The sequence below is a fragment of the Antechinus flavipes genome, chromosome 6 (genome assembly GCF_016432865.1).
Source record: "Antechinus flavipes isolate AdamAnt ecotype Samford, QLD, Australia chromosome 6, AdamAnt_v2, whole genome shotgun sequence".
Lineage (NCBI taxonomy): Eukaryota > Metazoa > Chordata > Mammalia > Dasyuromorphia > Dasyuridae > Antechinus > Antechinus flavipes.
The window spans coordinates 122,531,791-122,543,914 of record NC_067403.1 but is presented as its reverse complement, the minus strand read 5'-3'; the positions used below and the strand labels follow the sequence as shown (position 1 = coordinate 122,543,914).

The window sequence follows — 12,124 nt, the reverse complement described above, 5'->3', positions numbered from 1 at the left end:
GCAGCCAAAATTCAAAAGCAGGAGACTAGGAAAAATAGAGTAAGTTTGAGGGAATGCAGCCATATTTTTTTTTAAATCAGAGCAATTCCCTAAATGTTAAACAATCAATGGAGTTGAACAAGCAGTTTTCAAACAAAACTTATCTATGAAAAAATACTTTAAATCACAAATGTAAATTACAATCACCTCATACCTATCAGATTGTCCAATGTCAGAAAAGGGAAATGACAAAGTTTGGAAGGATGTGGGGAAAAAAAGTACACTACATTGGTGGAATTGCGAATGTGGGTACAATTGTTCTAGAGAACAATTTGGAGCTATACTGAAAGTGCTATCAAACTTGTTCATATCCTTTGACCAGAAACACCATTGCTTGTATACATCAAAGAGATCAGAGAAAAAGAAAAAAGATGCATATGAACAAAAATATTGTGTTGACAAAAAATTGGAAAATATGGGGAAATGCCTAAACAAATTCTGGTATATAATTGTGACTGAATACTACTGTGCTGTAAGAGATGTCAAAGGGGATAGTTTCAGAAAAACCCAATAAGGCTTATGATCTGATACAAAGTGAAGTGAGCAGAGCCAAGAGAACATTGTCTATATTAACAGTAATATTGTATTGAGCAATATGATCCACAATTCCAAAGCACTCATGATAAAAAATGCTATCCTCCTCCAAAGAAATAACTAATGTACTCTTATGTGCAGAGTGAAGCATATTTTTTCCCACTTTTTTTGGGGGGGCAGAGGGGCAGGGTTGGAAAGGGAAGACCATGGTGCACTTTATTGCTTGTTGTTATACTGATAAATTAAGGGTTTTTTTTTTAATAAAAAGGCTAAATCTCTAGAAAATAAGTATAAAACAATGTCCCTAGAACGTCTGTGTATAGAAGTTCCTTAAGGCTATACTGGGAAAAGGGGGAAGGTAGAGGTAGAATGGTGTAAATTATCATATATAAAAGAGGTGTGCAAGAGTGATCACAGTGGAGGTGAAGATGAGTAGAATGGGGTAGTATGCAACACTTGAACTTTATGTTGACCATAGATTCTCTGAGATCAATTGGGCCCTTTATTGAATAAAATATCTTTTTTTTAAACTGGGTCTCCCTCCCAGGTCCAGCTGTAAATATAGTGGCTACTCATGAGCCCAACTGGTAAAAGAAGTTTTAGCCTCAGTTTTTCCAAAATTGATTTCCTTTAGTTAGCCTGGTGGCATTCCATTCCTTGGAAGGCTAACATATTTACTAACTATCCTTTTAATAATACGTTCTGGAATTTTGCCAAAAATTACAGTACAACTTTGCTTTCTCTACCTCTGTTTTCTACATCTTCCTTGTTTTGGACTTTTATCTACTCCTGCAACCACACAGCTGGTCCCTTGTAAAGGGCTGAATCAAGATGTGCTTGAATCAAACAACCAAGCACTTAAGGCTAATTACCTATTGGACAATATTCTTTTAGCATATGCTTGGAAGAATGGCCCTTCTCATTACTCCATGCTGGCTCAATCTTTTGGTGTATATAGATAATTATAGGAGGGATTAGACGGTGGAGTGAGACAAGCCAGACTCACTTTGGAGGAGGATGAGAAAGAAGGTTGGTGGAAAGCTTGTGGCAGTTTTGTCCATCCCCTTCACTTCTCCCTCTAAAGACCAAGGACAATTTTGCTTATCCTAACTCCAGCTGATTCTGAGGCCTCCAGGGAACTAGCCTGGAACTTTACAATTTGGTGTCCAACATGTGAAATAAGGACTCTAATTTCACTGAAGAAGTCCCAAGTGACCAGGAAATAGGGTGAGTATTTTAATAGACAAACAGGGAACTTATTTTGTTAAAGGTTAAACTAGTAACCTTTTCTAACTGAAATGGGGTAGATATTAGGAAAAGATTCTTCCCCACCTCTGCCCCAAGGGAACCCTATAGAAAGCATACTGAAGTTCATCAAGATTCAAGGTTTGCTTGTAACTTGGGAGCAGATCTCACATCCCCTTGGTTCTTAAACCAAGAAGAAATGAGGCAGATAATTGGAAATTAGTAGATCAACTATGTGAATACTACAATGATAAGGTCCTGATTCGATTTCTAAGGAAACATTATATATATATGCAACATAATACAATTGGCCTTAAAGAATCCTGCAAGTTCTAGAAAAAAGAAAAGTTTTAAGGACAGCCAGATGAGGAAGTGTGAGGAAAAAGAGTAAAACAAAGGACAGATTAATGGCAATATCATCAGAGGGCATAGGGAGTTAAACTTGAAGGACATAGTGATTCTCTTTCACAGCCCAGCTTCAACTCTGCCCACACCAGAGCAGGTCCTTAACCCTTCCCCATCAACTTTACCTTCCTGGGTGGAGGGAGGAGAAGGAGTAGGAGGGGCAGTGATACCACCGTAGCACCTCACCCCCAGCAATCTCTCCCTCCTATGACTAGATTACAAAAGGCACGAATTAAAGCCACAGAAAAGGGGCAGAATACAGCTGATTTGAGAATATAAATGTATCTTGTGATTCAACAGTTTAACTCTTCAGGTCAAGAAAGGAGAAGATACACTCCTTTTGATCTAGAAATCCTCAAAGATCTGAAAAAGGCTTGCACTCTTCATGGGGCTACATCATTTTATGTTAAGATGTTATTACGGAATCTGGCTTATGAAGTCTTAACCCCTAGTGACTGGAAATTTATAGCAAGGATATGCTTAGAATCTGGATAAAATTTGTTGTGGCTTTCTGAATATAGTGAGCTCTGTAGGGTATAAGCCCAACAAAATAGTCATTGTGTAATTAAAATCCAATCACCTGTGACCAACTAACAGGTGTAGGTTCTTATGCAGACATTTCAGTACAAATTAATTACCCCATAGCATATGAGAAAATTGCTTTTGCTGCTATCAAAGCATGGGGTTTTATCCCAGGTAAAAAGGACAAAGGACAGGTCTAAACAAAAATAGCACAAGAACCAAATGAACCCTTTGCTGATTTTGTGGGACATTTGCAGACAAGCTTTCATACGAACTATTGGTGAAAATGCAACAGAAATTATAAGGCAACTTGCTAAGGAAAATGTTAATGAGGTTTACTACACAAGGATGCTCTTTTAGATGAGATAAGACACTGTGCCACAGTGGGCACAAATACTTTTTTATAGCCAGGCTATGATGCAGACTTCCCAAGATCTGAACATGGGAAGACCAGGGTCCCTTTTGGGAAGGGACTTCCAGAGAGACTTGTCAATGCTTTCAATGTGGTAAAGTAGTGCATCTGAAAGCTCAATGTTGGCATAGAGACAGAGTGAGAAAATAGGGTGGGAGAACAAGACCCAAAACCCCATGTCCAAAATGCAACAGAGGCTTCCATTGGGCATCAGAATGTAGACTGATTCAGGGAAACGGGATGAGGGGCCCAGCCCCAGGGCCCAAGACAAAAAATACTTGGAGCATGATGGCAACCAATGCTACACCCAGAGAACCTTTAGAAGTTCAATACCCAGATATGACCAATCAGCCAGGAAGCACCCTGATGGGAGAAAGGGATTACAATTGGGGAGAATAGAGTTGTATGCAGATGGGACAACTGAGATACTATTTGGAGAGGTAAAATCTGTTCCTCTCCAGCCTATGGATCTCTTGCCTCCAGGCCCAGTAGGCTTGATCATTCCACCTCCTGAAGGTACTTACAAAACAGTGCTCATCCATACACTGATGTGGGAAACTGAGGAATGTGTAGATAATATCCCAGTCACTAATACAGGTAGACAATGTGTCTACCCAGGAGAAGTAGTAGTATCAGATTTACTGATAGATTCCTAATAAGCAATCTGGTGATAGTTGCTCAGATTCTGACTCCAAGCAACAAAATCCAGGAATATACTAGATAACAGCTGTGACGGCTGACCAACCTATACTCACCATTAGGAGGACTGGTAGACACTGGTATAGATGGTACAGTCATTAAAGATGCCAACTGGCCCAGCCACTGGCCAAAGATTAAGGCAGACACATGTGTGGCATAGGATCAATAGCAGCTGAAGATAGTGCTACCCCTTTGAGATGGATATTTGAAGGTGAAACAGGAGTTTTTACTCCTTTTATAGTTGGAAAAAATCCCTATCTGTGGGGAAGAGACATTTTGGATTAAAAATGAGTACTTCGGTTTTTTAGACAGGGTTGCCTGCCCACATTTTCACCTATTCCTATCCAATGGAAAACTGATACACCAGTGTGGCTAGAACAGTGGCACTTAGGTAGTGATAAAATGCAAGCCTTATTAGATATAGTACAAGAACAAGTTGACCAAGGACACGTACAACCTTCTCTAAGTCCTTGGAATTCCCTTGTATTTATTGTAAAAAAAGAAATCAGGAAAATGGAGGATGTTGACTAATTTAAGAAAGGTAAATGAACAGATGGGAACTATGGGAACACTCCAGCCTGGACTTCCATCTCCTACTCAATTGCCTAAAGAATGGCTTCTTTGGGTTACAGACATTAAGGATTGTTTCTATTCTATCCCTCTAGATAAGGATATGAAAAGATTTGCCTTTTCAGTGCCCAGAGTTAACTTAGCTGAGCCTTATAAAAGATATGAATAGATAGTTTTGTCACAGGGAATGGAAAATAGCCCTACTATATGTCAAATGTATGTTGCTGCTGCTTACTCCAGTAAGAAAAGCATTCCCAAAAGTAATGTTGCTACATTACATGGATGATATATTGGGATGTGCACCTGAGAAACAAATGTTAGAGGCATGTCTACAAAAGATCACAGAGAAACTAAAGAACTATAAATTGTACATAGCTCCAGAAAAAATTCAAAGATATGCTCTTTTTCAATATTTAGGATATGAAGTATACCCTAAGGTGCTTACAGTACAAAAACTCTCCTTAGGAACAGAGAAGCTAAACATCTTAAATGACATTTCATTTGATAGGAGATATCCAATGGATGTATCCAGTGTTAGGCTTCACTAATCAATTGCAACCATTATATGACATTTTAAGGGGAGACAATGCTTTAAACTCACCACACCAGCTTACAAAAGAAGCTCGAGGCTTTGAGAGAAGTTGAACTGGCTTTATCCAATGTGGTTGAAAGTCACTCAAAAATCCTTGGAAATAACAGTTTTTGCTATACAAGAGGCACCCACAGCAGTCCTTCATCAAGGAGACAGTGTGATAGAGTGGGTGGAGCTCCCAGCACAACCAGAACAAAGCCTTACTCCTTACCTAGTGCTTATGACTAGAATTTTATTAAAGGCCATTAAGCAAGCAATACAATTATCTGGGATAAATCCTGACAAGATATACACCTTTGATACTAATGCACAAATTAATGTAAGCTGTAAAACCATCCCACATTTTATTGGCCACAGCTCCAAAACTCACACATGGGTCTCCATTAAAGATAACCAGACTATTACATAATTGACAATGAATTCTTGAAAAAGAGGTTTCTAAAATTCCTCTTAAAAGACCAACTATCTTTACAGATGCATCTAAACATAATATTTGTGCTGTATATTCTCGTGATTTAACTATAAAGACAGTAGTCAGAACTCCTTTTCAGTTCACTCAGCAGAATGAATTGTATGCAATCATTCTAGCTCTTATTATCCAGGAGATATATCTTATTTGGCTTATTCAGTAGGTTGTGGTACAAAGAATTGCCATAGCCCAAATAAAATTTGTAGCTTCCAATATATATCAGCTCTTTAAGGAACTTCAAGAGCAAGTGAGAAAGCATCCAGGTAAGATCTATATCTTGCATGTACACTCTCATAGTGGACTTCCAGGTCTTATTTTTGATGGTAATTCAAGGGCACATAGCTTTCTAATCATGTTGGTCAATACTCCTTTATTTCAAGAAGTCCATGAATCTCATTCTAACTATCATCAGGCTGCTCGAACTTTACGTTTACAATTTGGAATAACAAGAAAGGAAGCTAGGAGCATAGTAAAAGCCTGTACAGCTTGCCTTCCTTTCCATGCTCCTATGCTCCCTCCAGGAAAGAACCCTTGTCGTTTGAGACCCAATGAAATTTGGCAAATGTTGTGACCCATTTTAAATCTTTTGGTCATCTGTCTTTTATCCATGTTGTAGTAGACACCTTTTCAGGATTCACTTTTGCAATACCAGCAGCAAAAGAGACAGCCCGAGTGGTCACTGAATTCCTTATACAAGCATTTGCAATTATGGGTGTGCCACAAGCCATAAAAACAGATAATGGACCTGCATATACATTTTGCATACTTTTGTGCACAGAATAAGATTTTACACACCACTGGCATACCCTTTAATCCTTAAAGACAGGCAATAGTAGAGAGGAGAAACAGACATTAAGACACTCCTCCAAAAACAAAAGAAAGGGGGAGCCACGGGCAAATCTAGAGAACTTCTAAATCTAGCTCTTTATACTATTAACTTATTGGTTTTTGACAAAGGTGCACTGGCTCTGGCAGACAGGTGTTATAACCCACTGGAAGGGCAGTGTCCAGTGTGAGCAGCTCCATTATCTTTAGATAATCACTAGGTAATGTGGAGAGATCCAGAAAGTGATGAATGGAAGGGACCAGATAGGTTAACTGCTAGGGGGAGAGAGTTTGCTTATATGAATCAGATAGGTGCCAATGAGCTATATTCGCCTTGTCCATTGGAGAGACATGGAGCAGACCCTTGAAATGAAGAAGATCCAAGAAACATCGGATGGTTTCATCACTGATTGTGCCAACCACTAAAAAAGCATGGCAGTTATGGCAATTGACTCATGAACATCAAAAACTGTTGGACTTGAAAATCCTAAGGAATCATTGGATTCCCTAACACATAAAAAGACTGTTGCAGGACTTCAAAATCTGCAGGAATCATTGGATTCCCTAACACATAAAAAGATTGTTGCAGGACTTCAAAAACTTGCAGGGATCATTGGATTCCCTGACATGTGAAGCAATGGACAATAGATTGGTTTTGGACTATGTCTTGGCTGCTGAAGGAGACATATATGTGATTGTTGTTTACATACCCTTCTTCTAGGACTTCTGAAAAATCTTTTACACCATATTGATTTATATTGTTTGTTATATCACTTCTTGCATGTACAATTCAAGTTTGTTACACCACATTGAGCCTGCACTGGCTGTGGGGAAAGTCATCACTACTAGCCTGTGCTTTATTGCTATGTGCTTGTGTAATACCTCCCATGCTGATGGATTTGTGCATACCTGTTTCTAGTAAGACCCTTCAGCCCAGAAACCCGCTAGCAATATCTGGCTTGACTCCCCACTTCCCTTTAGTGTTTTTCATCTCTCTTCCTGAGAAGTCAGGGAGGGCATGATCATCTCCTTTTTGGTGTTGTCACCTCTTTTGCTGAGAAGTTAGGGAGGGCATGATCACCTCTTTTTGGGGGTTCTCACCTCCCTGAGAAGTCAGGGATGGCGTGACCACCTGTGTTCTAAAACAAAAGAAAGTGGGAGATGTAAAGTGCTGAAATTCTTAAAAGGTGTGCTTGAATCAGACAACCAAGCTATTGGACAATACTGTAGTAGCATATGCTTGGAAAATGGCCCTTCTCACTATTCCATGCTGGCTCAATCTTTTGGTGTACACAGATAATCCTAGGAGGGATTAGAGGGTGGAGTAAGACAAGCTAGACTCACTTTGGAGGAGGATGAGAAGAAGGGAAGTTGGTGGAGAGCTTGTGGCAGTTTTGTCCATCCCCTTCTCTTTTCCCCCTAAAGACCAAGGACTTTTGCTTATCCTGACTCTGGATTCTGAGGCCTCCAGGGAGCCAGCCCGGAACTTTACCTTTTGTTTCTGAGGTAACTAACATTGGCTTAGCAATCACATCCACCAATTCTTTCAGTACCATGAGATATGATTAGGCCTGGTGCCTTTAACTCATGAAGAGCAATAAAATGCTTAATAGATCCCTACTTTGAATCAACTCCATCAGCCATTTCTGGCTTGTCCTTTCCAGACTAAAGGTTCTTATCTGTGGCAAGGAAACCAAGCAAAATACAGATTGAGCAGTTCTGACATTTTTCAACCCTAATCAGAAATCCAATACCTTCTTATCTTAGAAAAGCTGAAAAAAACTCCAAGAAGCCAGAGCAATAGACCTGCAAGTCATTGTAGGGTTTAACTGAATGGTATTTTCCTGGTCCTGGGAGTGAGTTCTTTCTATACTGTTTGGACTGGGGGGTAGGAGGGCAGAAGATACGTAAGTAAAATTTTACTTGTATCTCCCAAAATTCTAATGAAAAAGCATTTACTGAGAAGAGTACATGATCAAAAAGTTGGGAGACCACTAGTTTAAGGATTCAGCATAGTTCCTAGCTTTTCCCCAAATTGTCTTGTTTAGAATCTGCAAGTCTTATGTGAGGGGGTTATTCAAATGACCTGAGATTGATAACTATCATTTAGAATAGAAAAGGAATACACATCCCATTCAGAATAATATAGAGCCGTATATTTTGCATTTTTCTTTGATAGGTCACCTAAAGATCAATAAGCTGCTAATGAGCTTCTCCATCCTTGGCTAGTTTGGTACTTGAGCCATCAAACAATGTAGCTGTAGCTCTTAATATCTTTCTAGCTTGGTAGCGCCTGTCAGAACATGTGTTCTTCTGGTTTGGCCTTTGAGAACCCAAATTCAGAATTACCTCCATGTCATAAAATTACATTGAAGGCAGAAGATACATATAAATTGTGAAAATAGCGCCTGTCAGAACATGTGTTCTTCTGGTTTGGCCTTTGAGAACCCAAATTCAGAATTACCTCCATGTCATAAAATTACATTGAAGGCAGAAGACACATATAAATTGTGAAAATAGAAATAATTTACATAATTACATGTAAAAATATGTCATGGAATTACAAGATAGTAGAACATCACAAGAAACTATCTATCTGTGTTAAATTCTAACCAAGAAGGCTTTTAAAAATTATATTTTTAGGAAAGTAGAGCAAAACACAAAGGCTTAAAATTTTTTTAATACTAATTCTTAATTCAAAATAAAAGCCTGAAAATTCTGAACAATTTTAATGTATAATATATAATGTATAAATGTGGCTAGTTGAGATATCTAAATAAGAAAAAATAAATAGAACAAATCATAGTAATCACACTGTAACCACACACATTCATGATATTATTTAATTATAAAAATTTACATTCAAGACATTAAAATGATAAAAGATTAAAATTTGTCTTGCATATCTGAATTGCCACTTTCACAAACACTCCTTAATTTTATTTAAAAAATGATTGTTAAAGAATTACTGACACTCAGGTGATTACAGGAAGTTTCTTCTCTCATGTACTAGTAGGACTGTATAGATGCAGTCAGATAATTCTTTGAATTTAATGACCTAAAATCGGGAAGAAAAAGACAAATACATGCAAATCATATTAATTTTTTTTTAACTTTTTCAAGTTTTCTCCATTTTCAATGACAAATTTATTTTGCCAAATTCAAAAGAAACTTTTACTGTGTAAATCCAATCAATTAGAAAAATATGTAAAAACCTGAAAGTCTATTTTAGGCTTTAAGAATACAAATTCTGGATCACAGATTTTTGTTTTGTAAAAGATTTTTAAAATATATAATTTTGGTTGGCAAAATGTTCATAAAATCTTGAAACAATTCAGTGATTAAATTATGACTGTGATTTAACAGAATGAGTGCAGTGACCTAGAAGACCTGAGTGAAAATTCTGGCTAGCTTGCTTAAAAAGCAATACAGGACACTTCACTTTTTCATTTTTAAAATAAGAATAATGCTATTTGTAGTAATTACCTTATAGGGTTTTGCTTTGTATGTATGTGTGTGTATACATATATACACACATATATATAACATGTGAATAGCTTATTTGATTTGACAGCTAATTAAAACAGAAAATAAATTATTTACTTTCCAGAAAACAGGCAACTTCCTCCTCCCACACTGATAACATAGTATGTCTTCATACTATTTTGTTCTCAAGATTAAAGAACAAAAAAACTCTTGTTTTTGTTTTGCTTTGAAAAAAAGCATTGCCAATTTTATTGCCCTTCAGTTTTATAGAGGAGAAAATTGGGGTTGAGGGAGACCTAGTGATTTTCAGTTGTTACCTATCAAAGAACTATTGGGTAAAATTCCAGGATTCCCCACTTTCTTACTAAGGCTACATGGTCTCTTTTATATAAAGACAGGACCAAGTTATACATGGATTGTGAGTTGACAGCTCAAATATTCAAATATTTGAAAAGTTACTTCATGGAAATGAGCTTAGCAGATCCCAAAATACAGAAATAAGAACCATGGGCAAAAGTTCCAAAATCATAAATTTCAGCTTGATATGAAACAAAACATTCTAAAATTAAAATTGGAATGAGCTGCTTTGGGAGAGACTGGGTTTCTGCCAAAGGTTTCTTGGTAATGTTTAATAACAAACTCTCAAAAAAAAAAAAGCTACAATATATTTGTTTTTGGCTTTAGTGCTAACATTAAATCGACAAGGTCATACATAGGATTATAGAGTTAGAGCTGTAAGGAACCTAAGAATGCTCTTCATTTTATAATTCAGGAAATTGAGGTACAGGGAGATTAAATGATTTGTCTGAAATCACAGAGTATTTGAACTTAGATCTTCTTTTGTATTCATCCTTAGTTCTCTACCCTTTCTGCCGTATTCTTTTTTTTGGACATCTTTGAAAAATATGAGTTGGCACTGCATAGCATTTCCAATCCCTCTGTTTTTGTATGCTTGCATTTTTGATTTCCTTCACAGGTTAATTGTATGTTATTTTAAAGTCCAATTCTTCTTGTGCAGCAAAATAACTGTATGGATATGTATACATATAGTGTATTTAACATAAACTTTAACATATTTAACATATATTGGTCTACCTACCATCTGGGGGAGGGAGGAGGGGTTAGGAGGGGAAAAATTGGAACAAAAGGTTTTGCACTTGTCAATGCTGGGAAATTACTCATGCATATATCTTGTAAATAAAAAGCTATATATATAAAAAAGTATGAGTTGGTTGATGCCTTATTGCCACCACAGCAATCTCATAATGTAGTTCTACTTCATTTGTGCTTGTGTTATCAGAATTCTATTCTTGAAAAATCTGCCTTCTCTCTTGAGCCATCTTTTCTATAAAGCCTAGGCTTTATCAGATCTGTTCTTTTTCTATACACTTTGAAGTCTGTTTTCACTAAGTTCAAGGTTCATGCCATCTTTGCTGTACTAATAAGCTAATTATTTTCATAGTACTTCAAAGTTCATAAAATTCTTTACTGTGATATCTTTTAACCAATGTAGCAACCCTGCCTAGCTTGTATTTCAGGCATTATTAATCTTCTTTTGATTAAGAATCTAGAGCACAGAGAGAAGTTAAGGAATTTGTTTATGCACTGGGCTAATACTGCATGTCAGGACAAAATCTGAATTCAGATCTCTCCTGATTTCCAGTACTTTGCCACCCTTCCACCATTTTGCTTCTCTAATCTATCACAAACTCTAAAATGGCATATAGTTGCTTCTTTCCAAGATGACATCATTACTATTTTGCAAAAGAATTCCTCCTCATTAGCTAGCAGATGCAGAATAGCTTTTCTCTCTGTCACACTATCCACTCATTTGGAAGGATGGAATGATCAAATTAGTTGGTTTCAGCATAGTAACAATGAAAATGTCACAGAATATGGAATTCCTTTAGAATGGTTAAAGTTAATGGTTACAGATTATATAGCCCAATTAATGCCCTGGAAGTGATACTGAAAATATATGAATTCTTGCAAGCTGACTATTGGTTTTCAATAAAATGACCATAAAAAGTTATGAACAGCATCTCTAATTTAACTCATTTATATGCAATCTGATCACAAGAAAGACCAGTCAAAATAATGACTCGTTAATAAACAATTCAAATATCTTATTGTGCCATTTCTTTATAAGCATTTTATTATTTATGTTAGTTCTAAATTTTAAGTTGTCTAGAGATGAGAGTAGCTAGTTTTCAAAAATTAGGTTGCCATAATACCCTACATGGTAGAGTTGAGAGCACAGAATTTGTGGTCAGAGAACCAACTTTAAAGCTCAGTTTTGCAATTTACAACCTGGGAGACCCCTAGA

At 37.0% G+C, this 12,124-nt stretch overlaps 1 protein-coding gene across 3 annotated transcripts in view; it reads right to left on the bottom strand.

Annotated features, from left to right (window-relative positions):
- Positions 1 to 9,141: 9,141 nt before the first annotated feature.
- The window catches only part of C6H4orf47 (chromosome 6 C4orf47 homolog), a 56,738-nt gene continuing 53,755 nt past the window's right edge, over positions 9,142 to 12,124 (bottom strand). For all 3 annotated transcript variants that reach the window (XM_051965494.1, XM_051965497.1, XM_051965496.1), the window contains one exon: positions 9,142 to 9,370. In XM_051965494.1, the coding sequence (XP_051821454.1) occupies positions 9,322 to 9,370 (49 nt within the window). In that variant the 3' untranslated portion in view covers positions 9,142 to 9,321. The remainder of the gene's footprint in view (positions 9,371 to 12,124) is intronic.